This window comes from Copidosoma floridanum, unplaced genomic scaffold (genome assembly GCF_036245765.1).
Source record: "Copidosoma floridanum isolate Cflo_tuat_1 unplaced genomic scaffold, Cflo_Japanese_pri ptg000032l, whole genome shotgun sequence".
Taxonomy (NCBI): domain Eukaryota; kingdom Metazoa; phylum Arthropoda; class Insecta; order Hymenoptera; family Encyrtidae; genus Copidosoma; species Copidosoma floridanum.
The window spans coordinates 6,295,067-6,310,847 of record NW_028321909.1 but is presented as its reverse complement, the minus strand read 5'-3'; the positions used below and the strand labels follow the sequence as shown (position 1 = coordinate 6,310,847).

Sequence of the window (15,781 nt, the reverse complement as noted above, 5' to 3'; positions counted from 1 at the left end):
CTTTGACGATCGCGCGAAGGCGTCCGCGTTTGTTTAGGCGCTGCTCGAAGTTTTCCGCTTTTTTTTTTTCCTTTTTTCAGCTCGAAACGTCTCTCCTCGTTTTCTGCGCCGCTGGCCCTCTTACAAGTTACGGGCATATGTAAATCAATATATTTGTAAATTTTTTTTGTGCTTTTTTGCGTCTCGGTGCACCGCGAGGCGTTGCACGCTCACCTCCTTTCGCAAAGGACTTAGCTCCGACAACCGCCGCGCGCCGGTACGGCCGTCGGTGGGTGGCTCTGCGCTCGTTTCCCGCGACACCTCGACGTGATTTTTTTTTCTTTTTCTTTTAAGTATTCCCATTATTTAATTATTAATTACTTCGTTACTTAACTGCTTACGTTACACACGTTTCCTTAAAGAATCGTCGCGGATTAACTTTCAATCGATTACAGAACATACACTACGAGCTATTTGTTAATTGTGCTTCTCCCTTGGTTTTTGTTTACCAACTTTTTTTTTCTCTCTCCCTTTCTCCTGTCTTCCTTTTAGAGTTTTTAAAAAAGAGAATTTCATCGTTCGTTTACATTATTGTACACGTTCGCGGGGCACGGCTCGTATTTACGGGCGAATTCGGTTTTTGGTAAATCATGTTTTATGTGTGTGTATCTTTAATTTTGAAAGAATTTGATTTTTTTTTTTCGTTATTTTTATTACAGCCGAATGTTGGAAAAGTCGGCCTGCGTTGTTTCAACGCATGAGGATGCATCAAATCTTTGCCAATTACGTTACTTTGAATTTTTTTTTTTTTTTTATATATCATGGTCAAAATGGTCCAAGTCAATGATGGTCTGTTAAGGAATTGTCCTCGACATGTTTTTTTTGTTTTTGTACTTGGATGTTGATGTGTTAATGTTGTATGTTTTGTTTATATTACTGAGTGTCAACACATATTCTCGTCTAATTTTTATTTAAAAGGGACCCAAAAAAAGAAAGCAATTTTTCATAAAAATTTTAAAAGCTTTTAGCTTATAACTTTTATTTTTAAAAGTTCTCACGTCCGGTTTTTCACTTGGTTTTACTCTTTGAAAGAACTCTTCTTTCTGGCTTGCATCGAAAGCGAAATGAGGATCACCTGTACGCGATGTAATTTTGTTTTTATCTCTAGGATCGTATAGTGCGAAAAGCATCGTCTGCCGAGTTTTTTTTTTTTTTTAATTACGAAGGAAATACACCAGAAGGGGTCTATTATGGTAAAAGAAAAAGTTCACGAATGTGGAAGTAGCTTTTGCACTCTTTTGTACCAAAAAATGAATGCTGTGTGCTGTTTTTTCATTGTAGTGAGTGTAGGCGTGTGAGTGTATGTTTGTCAGTATGAATGATGTAGGCATGTTTATATAGTGGTAAACCGCGTGTCGCATTTTTGCATTTCAATGTTTTTTTTTGCTGTATCATAATATATCACCACTTGTCACAAAAAGAAAAAAAAAAAAAACTAGAATTTTCTCGATCAAAGCCGCTTGGCCTGTTGACGTTGACAAATGCGCCACCATCGAATATTTGGATGATTTACTTTTTGCAATTGTTTGCATCAAATATACATCTAAAATTCTATCGAGGCGCGTTGTCTCGTCCGAGTAATATATCTTGTGTAGCCGGAGATAAATTCGAAACGTATATATATTCAGTTGCCCGCGCGAATCGACGCACAAAACAGAAGCTCTGGTCGATAAAAGTATATTATCGTTTGGTTACGCGGCCGAGGGTACGCACTCGGCGCCGCGCTTTAGGTATTTACATGGAAAAACTAACCCTATTGCATTATGTACTGATTTTTTTTCATTATTTATTTTTTTTTTTTTTAAGTTAACTGTAAATTCTTTATGCTTGCGTGAATATCAAGAGGTTTTGTGTGGCTGTGTGTGTATGTACATACTACTTAATCCGAGGAAAAAACTCTCTGTAACGAAAAAACCTGTTGCTCCTGCTTCTGGGGGCTGTGAGAAATACACCGTTTGATAATCCTGTTAAATTAAAACCGACGAATAATCATACACGTTAATGTAAACGACTTAAAAACCGACCATCGATCGACGCCCGTGCACCGTGGCTCGTTTGATTTTCATTTTATTTTTTTTATTTTTTTGCTATTCCGATTGTAAGGTAATTTTTTAATTTTCAAAAACTTTATTTTAAATCAAATGTGTTTTTAATTTATTTCGAATAATCAAATTTGGTGAATCAAATTCATGATATGAAAATCAAACGAGTCATGCGACGAAGCGGGGCCGATCTTTTAAAATGTAGCTCTGACGATTAATCCTTAAGCGATCGTTTAAAAATTTTCCTTTTTTCATCCCGTTAATGAAAAGATCCTGGGCGACACGGTTATTTAATTTTACGTTTTTTTTTTTTTTTCTACCGAATAAGGCTTCTGAGACCCGAAAATAGTTTAAACCGGCAACTTAGAATTATCATAATTATCCCGAAAATCAGAAATTTGATTCCAACTCGATAGTTTTTCTCTTTTTAATTATTCAACAAAAAGGATGAGAGTTCGAAAATTAGTTTTGTTATCTTTAAAAAATTCTTATCTCTATTTTTCATCATGATAATTTTTTTTTGAAATTCGCATTTTTAAAATCGAAAAAAAAAAGAAAAAAAAACTTGACACCGAGTTTCGACGTATTTCCGGTCTACAGCTACCTTTTTCTCTCAACATTTTTGTTTGCTTTTTGGGTGCATGGTGTGGTTTTTCCCCTCCGTTTTATCGTCTGGACTCGTCGAAAGGTATTCCCATCGAAAGCGCGAACGACCACGACTCTTAAAAGGGTTGGGCACGAGCTATCAATAAACGGCCGACGCTTGGCCGACCCATTTATCAACGGATCGCGAGACTCGACGACCCTTTTAATTTTTACTTCGTTAGAACCTATAACGGACCCTCCTTTATTATTTTTTGTGCCATCGTTTTACAAAACCCATACTTTTTGCTCCCTTTCTCCCCCTCCAACAATTATATTCCCCAAGTACGAAATCGACGATAGCTCTCGATCGTTTGTTGGTTTTTTTTTTTTTTTTTTTTGACTTGATAACCCTTTCGAAAAACCCATCCGTCCTACACTTGTTTCCGTATCATTTTTAAACTCTGCCTTTTCCCTAACAGTATTGCGAGAACGTAACGGTATATATTGCAAGTAAAAAGTTCGAAACGACGCAAAATTTCATTACGCGTTTACTTATTCGGAAATAAAAAAATATTTCGCTTAGTAACGATCACAGGACCTCAGATTACGCTCAATCACGCCCGCGTATGGTTCGCAGAAAAAATTTGCGCTCCCTTTCATCGCGTTGCCGCACAATCACACGCACACCTTTTTTATTTGTGTTTACGCATTTCACGCTCGCGTAAATTCATCTTTTTTGTGTATATATATATATTTATCATTTACACCCTCAGTCGTTTGCAACATTCACGCGCGCAAATTATCATCACCATAATATTTATTATTCTTTAAATTTATTTATACACAATCTCTCTCTTTTATATAATTCTCACTCGCGTTTATCTCTTTCGCCTAAATATGCTAGTCTCATAGACCCTATATTCAATTATTTATAATATATATAATATTTAGCATTTAGATTTTTTTTCATTATCTCTCTCTCTCTCTGTTTTTGCAATCATCGTCTTCATTTTTAACGATAATTATTCACGCAATCTCAGAGTATTTCAATTTTTTTTTTTTCCACCTCGCGTCATTTATCCTGCATGTATATATAATATATATAATATAACTTGTTTGTAATAATATTTTGTTTGTTCGCTTACGAGCTAATAGTTTTTGTGCTTTATCGAGCACATTTGCGCGCATTTCTTAATATGTTGTTTTAATCATTACTTTGTAATGTGTTGTGTATATGTTTTTTTTTTTTTTTTTTTTTTTTTACTTATACGTATAATAGTATGTTTGTTGTGTGTGTGTGTTCACATGTTTCAATCATCGTGTATATTCAATAAAAAACGCACGAGTCGCATCGATGCGTTTTTTTTTTAATGATTAAAATGTATACTTGTGTTTTCGGGGAAAGGGACGGGGGATGTATATGTACATTACAGGCACACACGCGCGTAAGCGCAATACGCGTTGCATCGCGCATAAACACACCCACGCGCGAGCGTGCCATTTTAGTGTAAAATCGTCAGTCAGTCTAGCGTCACGTCTTATTATTTTTATATTCACCGATAGTCATCCTTTTATTAAAAATCACGCGTCCACGCGCGACGCTTCGCGTTTGTCCTGCTCGGCTTCGGCTATTATATACTTAAATATTATTAATTCCCAAGCGCCCGTACCTTATTATCGTGTCCATTCTCATTACCGAATAAACATCCATTGGCGGGCGCTCGTTTCAATTTTTTTGTACCGATAATACACGAAAACGTCGCGCGTCGCGTTATTTTATTTTATTTTTTTCTCCTTCTTCCTCCGTTTTATCATACACGCTTATCATTGTAATATTTATATGTACGTATAAACAACTCGCGATTTTTACTCCTACGAATTGGGGAAAAAATCCGGGGGAACCCTACAATGTGTGTCCTCTATACAATTTATATCATCGCTATCGTTCAGCTGTAACACACAATCACGTGTATTATGCACACCCAACGAGCTGATAATATGATTAAGCTTAAAGAGTTTAGCATCGAGTTTGTGCTGAGCCTCCCACGGGGTACGGAGGGAGTCCCCCCTGATCCCGCGACCATCACCATTAGCTACCGGGTTTTTTCTCACCAGTGGAAAGCCTCGAGAGAGGCCTTTTCGCAACTGGTGGAACATAAGCGGTGCAGCAACGCGTGCTTGTGGCTCTAGTGTTAATTATTATGGCACGTTTGCATGGGCTGTACACAGGCCGATGGGAATACCCACCGACCTGTCCGCCCCACAACGGGTTACATTAATTTTTTTTTCATTCCTATATTTTTCACGCGTACACATCGAATTCAGGGACAGCGTCGTGTCGGCTGCCGAGTGACCCGGAGATCGCTCACCGATTTCCGAGTCACTCCGACAGCAGGCACCTTCGGATCTCGCGCGCGACTTTGCCTCCGTAATCGCTTATCCTTATGTGTACTTTTTTCTTTTCTTTGTTTTTTTTTTACATATGTATACTCTATATATATTTAATCGCACGTCGTAACAGCATATTGTACAATATTCATACGTATACACGTGTCCGCGTCCGCGCGCTCAATCTTCCGTGTGCGGACGATGTGGCTGTTACCGTTGGTACGGAATCGACGTTGCCTTTCGTGAAAAATACCCGAGCTGAGCGTAATGAACCCCAGCTCGGACGGTATAATGTTCATCTTGATGCTTGTTACAACATATGGTCATAACAGCAGTGGTTGTGGTGTATTGAGGGAATTTTGTTTTGTTTTGTTCGTACTAGCTGAGACAATGAGTGATTTAGAATTGACCTCTCACTTGGACGCTTCCGCCGAGGGCGGCGTCGAGGAGCTCGGTAGGGCACCTACGCGTTCTCGACGACGTTACCGCTCATCTCGTCGGCCTTCCTCTTGACGCCGCGTTGCTGCTCGTCGTGGCCGATCTGCGGAATCGTCAGCTTCACGCCCCCCTGCTGCTGTTGTTGCTCGTTACTCAATGTAATCTGCTGGTGCAACTGCTGTAGCATTTGTTGCTGCTGTTGCTGCAATTGTTGTTGTTGCTGCTGCTGCTGCTGCTGCTGCTGCAGAGTGTCCATCGAGTTGACGGTAGAGGAGGCGGTCGCCGCGTTGGTGTTGTCCTGCGCCCAGGAGGTCCACTCGTCTCAGTAGTAACCAAATTTTCATGGTTGCTGGTTGTTCTGCTGGTTGACCACGTGCTGGAGGGTGAAGCTCAGGGCCCGGGGATCGCTGTGGAGCCTGAGGGCGTGCTCCAGTCTCTGCTCGGTGCTCAGTTGTTGAAGGCGCAGGGCTTCTTAGCATAAGAAACAACAACAAAAGCATCAGTTGTGCCGTGCTATTTCGGGTTGTCTCGCCGTTCGCGAGCAGTGACTTTTTTTTTTTTTTTTTCAATTCCAAACGCACTCACCTATGTCGGGGGAGAGCTGGTCCTGCTGGGACAGCTGCTGGTTGGTGTGGTGTCCGGGTATGCCGGTCGCCCCGCCGCCATTGTGCTGGCCCAGGTGATGTCGCATGTCGTTCGCCGAGCTCGCCGCTGCCGCAGCTGCTTGGGATACCTGTTTATACGCACAAATTGTGTCCATTACTGTGCCCACAAATCAATTCTGGCTCTTATCTCCCGATCGATCGACAACCACGTATACCCGGCCCGTGAACATCGATAAACAATGGCGAGACCCCTGTTATTCAAAAGCAAAACGCGAACGACGAAGCATCGATGAATCATTTCTTCTACATGGGTACGTGCTATCTTCCCAGGATATCGCGACATTGAAAATACACGAGCAGGTGTTGGAGGTATGGGGAAGGGGGGAGAAGGGCCCCACCAAACCACGGAGGTTAATCGAGTCTTTTGCGTTTACGGCGACGAAGGTGCGAAATTAATTAACACCCGGCAAAAATGTCCCCACGGCCCGTAAGACCCTCCGCCGCTTGAGCCCTAATTAGAGGCTGCGTAGCGAGAGAGCGCCCCTGGGTAAGCGAGAGGGAGGGGCGGGAGAAAAATGAAGAGGAGCTACATAGTGTATTATGGTATGGGGTGTTTCAGAGAAGGAGGGTATATTATGTTTATATTTACCGCGAGCCTGATGGCGTGCTCCGCTTGGGAGCGCAGCAGAGCCTCGGCCTGAGAGCGCAGGAGGGTGTCCGTGCCCGAGGATTGGACGCCCTGCTGCTGGCCCGGGCCGCCCGTCGAGCCTTGTCCCGTGCCGCTCATGTCCCCGTTGTTGCCCATCCTCATCGCCGCTGCCAGGGACGCGACGTCGGCTGGTGACAGGTTGGGCGACACCGAATTTTGCAGCCCTGAAAATTCATTATTATTCCTCGTTACGCCTCGTCTTTCCAATTACCGCTGTTTTTGACAAAAGAAGCATTTGTTTTTGGGGAAAAATATATCGAGACAAATAAATTGTTGCATCCACGAAATCTTGAAACTTTGGCGAAACCCTTTCCATGTATATTTCAACAAAAGATGAAAGCACATTTATTTGCTCTTTCTCCGCTGGTAAGAACTGACAAAGAGAGAGAGAGAGAGAGAGAAGAAAAGACTCTTGGGTCATGCACACTCGAGGTACCGCGATAAATATTAACGCGCGTGTATAAATAAGTGCGTGAAACGCAATTGTAAATCATCGATTGGCCGATACCGCGCGTGCGGGTAATTGGAACGGCGCGATCTTTCTGTACCCCTCGAGCATCGGAGCTTTCTCTCCTTGGGTGATGATATACGTATACACATCTCGACCACTTATCTCTTCTCTCTCTCACGAAGAGTACCTATATTATAGTGTACTTATCGCTGCGTAATAACGCCACGACGCCTTTTTTTTGTTCCCTCGATAGCGACTGACCGATATTTTTCGCTCAATCTTTGTACGGCTGTACAGTCCTCTTTTCGTGCATCTTCCGCGAAACAAAAACAATGCCTTACCTGCTGAAACGGCGGCTGCCATGACGGCCATTCGCTGCTGTTGCGTCTGCATCTCGTCGTGGTACTGCTGGGCGGTCGTCTGTTGGTTACCGGCCCTGAGCATCTCGCTGAGCTTGTTGCCGCTCGGCCCCGGCGAGGCCATGTTGTTGTTGTTGTTATTGTTGTTGTTGTTGTTCAACAAACCGGCGCCTGCGTAAAAATCTGCTCTCGTCAGTACAAGTAAACGTGAGTGACTCGGCTTTCACCGTATCCCGACTCTTATGTGGGGTATTTTTTATAATATGCATAATAATAATAATAATAATAATAATAATAATAATAATAATAACTAAAGTATACACCACAATACGGTGAATAAAAACATCCGTACCAGGTTCGCTGCCGGCCGACGATAATCGGCCGTTGCCGCTGCTGCTGTCGGAGTGGGCTGACGGTGACGGGCACATGGGTGGCTGCTGCAGGTTCTGGGGCCCTCCCATCTGGCTCCCGAGGACGCCCAATCCGGTCCCCGAACACGAGAGGTAACGTTCTGCCCGGCGCGTCAACGTTAACATTAGATCGTTGCAAATCTTTTCTTTGTTTTTTGTTCATCGTTCCCCTCCCTTTGCGTTTCTAGCTATTGTTGTTAATAAAACTTACCCAGACTCGTACCTGCAAGGAGCTCGCGTTCCCGCCTTTCCGCGGCGGCCCGGCTCAGGACGTACTGCGCCGCGAACTGGTGCTTCGGGTCCATCCTCATGTGCTCCATGTGCGTGAGTAGGCCTGTAGAATGTCGACCCATCGTTACAATGATTTACTCGATGGAAAAAAAAAAAACCGTATGTTGGACACTCACCACTTTCGTTCGTAAAAACGGATTGGCAAACGGAGCACGGCCACATCCTCAGGCTCGTGCTGAGCTGGCTGGTCTCCGGGTGGCAGGCGAGGTGTTTCCTGAGACTGCCCTCGTTGACGTAGTGCTTGCCACAGACGGGGCACGGGTGGTTTGCGGTGCGACGCTTTGCTAAGTAAACCCCGGCAACGGAGGTCGTGCAGTCAGCAGTGGGAACAATAGGGCGACACATAGGTCGAGGTCAATGCCAAGCAGGTTAAAGCGTACGTACCCCCGTAGAATATATATCATCTCTCCACCACCACCACCACCACCACCATATTACCCCCAAAAATGTATTTATAGACACTAGAGCGAGCAAGCGCGTCAAATCATCATGTCTCATTTGACAGTATATAATATAGCCAAGGCGTTGTGATTTTGATTCGCTGCCAACTCGCGCGTGCTCGCGTCCTTGTGTGTCTCACATGTCTCTCCCACGCATTCGACACTCGTCGATCAAACGCATACATACTCGCGAACTCATGTGTCTTTTTTGTTACTTTGCTCATTTATTTCCTATTTTTTAATCGAAATCTGTATAGTTTTTTTTTTTTTTTTTTTTACTATTCCCCTCGTAAAAGATTACACACGTATAAATAATCAGTGGTATTTTCAGCGCGAAACAAATGCTTCCAGGAATAAGAACAGCACCGCTCGTGCTTCGGTTTCTTTACTTATTTATAGCCCCGATGTAATTCTTTAAGCGCAACCACGGATAATCCAGAGCTCGTGATTGCATGATTTTTGCTCTCTATATTTATATATATATATCATGTCCACGACGGCCAAGTGCCGGTAACGCTGTAATCGACCTATTTAAAAAGTCACTCGATTAGACCGACTTGCCGATCGCGAGAATGTATTATTGGAAAAGTGCAAAGTTAGGTTTTTGATCAAATTTTCGGATTTTTAACTCCAGCTCGCTTCAAAGTGTCAAAAGTAGCACAGTAGTTCTTCCTCATCACTCACACTAACACACACATACAGTTTGTATACACCTTCTTCCACCGTAGTTATACATTAGATTTCGATCAAATTTCAGGCAACGTGAACGATGTGTTAGTAAGTTTTACCCGTTAGTCGAGGAGTCCGTATGTATAGGCATGACAGTGGGTGCAATGAAAAATCTCGAGAAAAGAGACCAAAAGATACAAGTAGACGAGCACGAGAAGTGAAGTAGATACATGCATGCCGATAGATGTGTTTTTGCCCGCGCCAAAAGCGATTTTGGGACTCACAGTGTATACTAATATATCTAAGATCTTATCGATAATACGCGATAGGTCATCCCGTTAACCGCACGGGCCACGCCACTTTCTCTAGCTTCTCGCGTATATGTGTGCACATAATATACACCCAAAAATTACCGCAACCTTGTTAAGATGGCAGAATTGTGTTACCCCAATGAGAACAGTCGATGGGAAGACGTGTAGAGCGCGAGAGACTTGTATATTTTGGGTTTAAAGATTCATGCATTATCAAGTATGGTTTTTTTTATTCATCATAAAATTCGAAGATACCCAAAATATAGCAGATAGATGCGATCGCGATACGAAGCTGTATATGGTGAACGAAGCTTGAGAAAGTAGCGATTAAACTTTCATACAATAACCATCGGATCGGTGGTAAAGTTATACATGTACATAATATCGGTGATGAAATATGGACCTTCCCGTGTCCAAAGAGTTGCAAAGAGGAGTCGTAACGAGGATCCAAAGGGTGAAAGGATCGTCGTCCGGCTGCTCGATCTTTCCGAGACGTGCCTCTCGGGCTGGCATACTTACTGGCTACGCCCGACGCGTTGGGGTCCTTGTGCGTGACCTTCATGTGCTCCATGAGGGCCTCGCCGCCCAGACAGAGCTTGTGGCACACCGGACAGCTGGTGGCACTCGGGCCGCCGATGAGTGAGTTGTGTTGCTGGAACACGACACGCTGTTGCAGCTCCTTTTTTGCCGGTTTTGGTTTTTTTAGTAGAAGACAGTAGCGGTAGCAGTAGCAGTAGCAGACAGAGACAAGAGACGGGACAGTGGACGCGCCGTTTTTTTTTTCACCACCACCAATGATTACCATCACCATGGGTTATTGTTAAGGATGAGAGGTTCGCGTGGACGGCAGAGTAGTAGAAGATGATCCGCAGTTTGGTTTTGCCGATTGGACGGAGAAGCGCAAGCGATGACGGCACACGGGATTGTTGCGTTGCCGGGCGCCGGGCGACAGCACATAACACAAGTACACGACATACCAGGGTCAGACCTTTTGTGTATACGAGCATCCTCGGAGTATGCCACCTATTGGCGCTACGCCTTGCACATATGGGGGAGGGCAAGGTGTGGTCTTATTTGGAGGTCATGGGTTTCGGAGGGACATTTTGGGACGTTTGGGTGAGGCCATTATAGATTTTCGCGCTGCGAGAAAAATTGACGATCTTGTGTGTCTAGTACAGACTACAAGACATTTCGAGCTTGGCAAATTTTATAACAAAAAAGCAAACAGAGGTTGAATGCGTATGTGGTATGTAACCAATGAGATAAAACATAATAATGACCAAAGAGACGTAATGGGCGAATGTGATTGAGATTTCGGGATAGAAGTAGAATGCCAAGATCGAGGTGAACGAAAACTCAGAGTCACTATATGATGGTCAAAATGTGCAATATTCGAATGAGACAAAGATTATGGGGATGTGATGGAAAATTATTATGTGCAAAGCATAGAACCAATGATTGGCTGTTGTTTACTTTTTTTCTTTTTTTACCTTATTTAATTATATTGGTATTAACATGTACAATAATACACAAAATCAGACGTCCTTTTGATAACAACGTGTTTTCAGTTTTTTTTTTTAATTTTCTTCTAGTACTACTTAATATTTTGTTGTTAGTGGTGCAGTGTGTTGTGTTGAAAAAGAAAAACAAAAAACATAGCGGAAAAAACAAACCAAGGAAAAGATAAGAAATGCGACAGTACTGACATTGAAAAGAACACTACGGGCATGTTGGCTCGCGATCCGTAAAAAGTACGCGTGTTTCCTCTCTTATCGCCTATGTGAATTGCATACGTGTATACTGTACGAGTACGCACAGAGACAGAGAGAGAGCTTCTCCCTTTTTTTTTATTCCCTCTCCCCTCGTTTGCATTGTTGAAGGACACGCGAGTCGTGGCACGCCCGGGATGTCCTTGTGATTTATCGAGATCTTTTTTATTTCCCATTTGTTTTAAAACTCGATTAACGCGAGCCTCCGAAAGTATTAATCGAAAAACGCAGCTCAACTGGCCTACCCCAACGCGCGAATTCCACTACTCGGTCTTCCCTAAAAATAAGCTTGCGAGCGAGGGGGCTAAAATAAGAATCGGCGGCAACGACCCGAAAGTCTGGCAGTGTCCTTTGATGTTTTCCAACCTTCGAATTGCCCCCCCCCCTTTTTTTTTGTTCAATCCTCCGTGGATAAGCAAAGTTGCAAGCGCGAGGAGAAAGGCAGCGAGCGAGTGGCCTCAGTTTTTCTCCCGCACACGCGCTCGCCCCCTCCTCCTCCTCCTCTGACTTTTTTTTTCCCCGGACCTAGGGCAAGCTGGCGCGGAAAGAAGAAGTAGGAGGAGGGAGAAAGAAGAGCATCAGCAGCAAGTTATTCTCGGAGAGAAGTTGGTCTCCCTCGTTCTCTTACACGCTCCCAGGCTTGTACGTGCATGCACGCTCCTCCGACGAGGTCCGAGGCACGAGAGGAAGGTTCGACGCCCCGACCTGGCCCAAGTGGAAAAAACCGGTTTCTTCCTGCGAGAGCACCGAGAGAGCGCGGGCGCACTCTTTATTCCTCGATTTTTCAGCCTTTTCTTTTTCCCCCGCGCCTCCACCTCCTCCGTTCGCTCGCGCACTACTCCCCGGCAGCAGCATCCTCGCGGGACTCTTTTTGCAGCTCTCCTCTCCTGGTCCTCCCTCCCCCCCCCGGTATATCCTTTAAGGATGCGTGCCTTTCTCTCCCCGGGAGAAGCGCGTGGGCGAGGATGCATGCAAGCGCGCAGAAAAAGAGAGAGAGCGGCAAATTCATCTCGCGTGTGCGTTTCTCCTCTCTAGCTATATGGCCCTTTTATTTTACCTCTCGCTCGGTTTTTCAAGCCGCCTCACCGCCCTCGGGGACCCTGTTTTGTATACGCGTCTTCGACTTTATTCCCCGCGTCTTTTCTTTCCTGTACGCAACACGCCAGAGTCGAAGCTCTCCATTTTTCCCGTCCCTCTCGGACTGGCCTTAGAGTTAATAAATTTCCTTACCCCACCCCGTTTATTTTTCTAAACGACTCGTTTGGTGGTGCATACGCAATGAGAAATTCCACACGCACGCGCCAGCTCGGGTGTCCCACAAAAAGAAACGCGCCACGGCAGTGATGTCCGACGTACTTTATGCTGGTGCGTGGAGCGCAAAAAAAAAAAAAAAAAAAAAAAAAAAGTAAAAGTCAAACTAGTGCCCGTGTATGAAAACCACAGCGTGCAGTCGCATGTAGAGAGAGAGAGAGAGAACAACGGCAACTGTACATACGCAGCGGCTTATCAAAACACTGGATCATCTCGTGCAACAACAGCAGCTAGGAGGGATTTCTCGGAGAGACTAAACATCCCCGGCGCGAATTGAGCCTCGCGGAAAAGCTTCTTCCTCCCTTTTCTTTCGAGCTCCCTTTTCTCCGATTCTATATTTACGATTCCTTACTTCCTGCTGCGCGCCAAAGCTCCGACTGATTTAGAACGGCGAGCGGCTCTCTTTCTTGAGTACATTATTTATCGTCATTAGGTGACCCCCCCCCCCCATCAGCTCCCGCTCCGTTCGATCTTTCTGCGTCGAATAATCGGACCAGTACGCGCTTATCGAGTTGGTTTATTGCTGGAAGCTCTAGGATATCCTTGGACAGGAGAGAAAAAAAGAAAGGGTTTAAACGAACCCGGTGCGTGCAAAAACAACGAGGGGAGGGAGAAAAAACAACAGCAACAACAGAGCGCAATAATGTGTATATAGTTAATTGAGTATAATATGTATGTGCTAGTGAGCGTTACAGATGGCCCGAAAAGTTAATCGGCGGCCCGCGATCGCGTGACCGGGGACTCACGCACGCGTGTGTTATGGGAACAAACGTAACGAGCAAAACGGGGTTTAACGAAATGGAAAAAAAAAAAAAAAAAAAAAAAAACAATCCCATGCACGCAGGCTCTCTCTAGCGTGGATCCTAGAGCGAAAGAGGAGGAGGAGGTAGTTGCTGCATCAGGGAGTGGCGTAAAAAGGAAGTGGGTGTGAGCAGACGCGTAGCGGTGCGTGACGCGCTTGTTTATAGGTACCACGGGTGCTTACTCGCTCGCTTGCTTGCTCACTTACTTGTCCTGTATATTTTGTAATGCATATACTTGTATACGTATATGCTATAGCTGCTCGTCCCTGTGTGGCCATTTTGCTACACCCGAGCCGAGCAAGAAGGTAAATTGCCTCTTTTAATGGCGTGGCTATAATGAGCAAAGTTTTATCCGACCGATTGATTTTACGCTACTTTTTTACTTCACCGAAAAGGCCATAGAGGAATTTCATTGTCCTAACGAAAGAGGTATAATGTACATATGAACATTCACGTAACAGTCGAAACGTTTTGCGAAAGACATAAGTGCGAGCTGTGTGTATACGGCACGAACAAGGGAAACGACTATTGAAGCGCGCGAGAGTTCTAGGACACCGAGTAATAGAAAACCTTTGTACGGAGTACATTATAGGTAACCATGTGTATATCTATTTGGCACGCGTTGACATGCACGTACGTAATAATGCTCCTTTTCTTTTTTTTTTTTTGCGCCCATATGTACCTATTCCGTGAGGTACTCTTTCTCCGCGTCTCATAAATGAAAGAAGCTCTCTTATGTACGAGTTACATGCATTACGTATAGAGTTCGATCCCGTTTCGAGGATTCGTATGTATACATACACGACGCGCGTATATGTAGATATTGCACGTGCGTATATACATATATACATTAAACGAGAGATAGAAAGAGCAACGAGGGAACGTATAACGGTTTGGTACTACTAGTTGCTTGTACTCGCGCGGGAAAGAGCCGGGAATAGGAGAGGAGGTGGAGAAGGTGGGGGTGGAGAGAGAGAGAGGGAAGAAGTTAATGGTTCGATAAGCGATTTTTTCGCGATTATAATTAACTCGGCGTGCCTTGTTTTTCTCCACCAGCGCGCAGTGTGTGTGTGTTCATTTTATTTTCCTCGCTTCTCCCTCTTGGTTTCTTTTTTGGCTGCTGCTGTAGGGCCTGCGTACATGTACGTATAGCGGTCGCCCCCCTTTGCCGATCTTGTCGGCGCGGAGTGAAAATAGATTGTTGCAATTAGCTCGCTCGCCGCACGAGATTCGAGGATGGGGCCTCTCTTGGTTTTTTTTTTTTTTTTTTTTTTTTTTTTTTTTTTTTTATCGTTCGTTTGCTTTTTCGATTTCAATTTTAGATTATTGTCCGATGAATGAACAAGGCTCTCTCTCGTTTTTTTTTTTTTTTTTTTTTTCATCAACAAATAATTTATCGACTCTTTAGGCAGTTCAACATTTGCATGATCGTTTTAAGCCTTCCAGTGGATCGATTTCCAATAGAGTTCGTCACAATTCTCAATAATTTTTTCGTAAAAATCAACCCCTACGATTGGGAAATTTTTCGATCAGCCGAACCTTCCTGCCGTGGTTTTTCAACGAGAGCTCCTTCGCTGCTTCGAGAAACGAAAAGAAAAAAAATAAATAATAATAATAAAATAAAAGAGAGAGCCGGAAGCCGAAGGGCAGCGAGAAAAAAAGACTGCGCGCTGAAGGAGATCTCCCTCGCTGGCCTCTTCTTTCAAACGTATACATCAAGGCAGGGAGAGAGAGGCCCCCGTCGCGCCGATAAGTCCGAAGGATTTTTCTCCCCGTCGGTCCCTCTATTTTTTCCGCGCCGGCCTCCCGCTTTTTTTGCTCGTTTGCGCGGCCCCGCGAGCTGCAGACGCAGGGTAACCTTCACCACCACTGCCGCTCCTCCACCTCCTCTTTCTCTCTCTCTCTCTCTCTCTCTCTCTCGTTCCATACACGAGATATACAGACTCTCCGGTGCATCAGGAGGAGCTCCTTTTTTTCACGAGACGTGGAGTGGATACTCCAGGAACGGCGAATCCTTTTGTCATTACTGACACTCGCCTTGTTTTACGAGCTTGCTGCCGGCTATACCCCCCTCCTTTTCTTTACCCGCGTTACAGTGTTTTTTGCCACGATCGTCCCGGCCTCTCGTGATTGACAGTAAGAGCCTGCAGTCGTTACGCTT

At 44.4% G+C, this 15,781-nt stretch overlaps 1 protein-coding gene across 2 annotated transcripts in view; it reads right to left on the bottom strand.

The window, feature by feature from the left end:
- Positions 1-5,832: 5,832 nt before the first annotated feature.
- dati (zinc finger protein datilografo) overlaps positions 5,833-15,781 on the bottom strand; it is an 83,699-nt gene continuing 73,750 nt past the window's right edge. Inside the window, exons 6-13 of one of the 2 annotated variants that reach the window (XM_023389197.2) lie at positions 10,257-10,416; positions 8,434-8,646; positions 8,238-8,360; positions 7,969-8,127; positions 7,599-7,799; positions 6,747-6,970; positions 6,072-6,225; positions 5,833-5,960 (exon numbers count right to left, since the gene is read on the bottom strand). In XM_023389197.2, coding sequence (XP_023244965.2) covers positions 5,833-5,960; positions 6,072-6,225; positions 6,747-6,970; positions 7,599-7,799; positions 7,969-8,127; positions 8,238-8,360; positions 8,434-8,646; positions 10,257-10,416 — 1,362 coding nt within the window. Of the gene's footprint in view, positions 5,961-6,071; positions 6,226-6,746; positions 6,971-7,598; positions 7,803-7,968; positions 8,128-8,237; positions 8,361-8,433; positions 8,647-10,256; positions 10,417-15,781 lie in introns of both variants that reach the window. The other variant, XM_089597246.1, reaches the window with a different exon arrangement.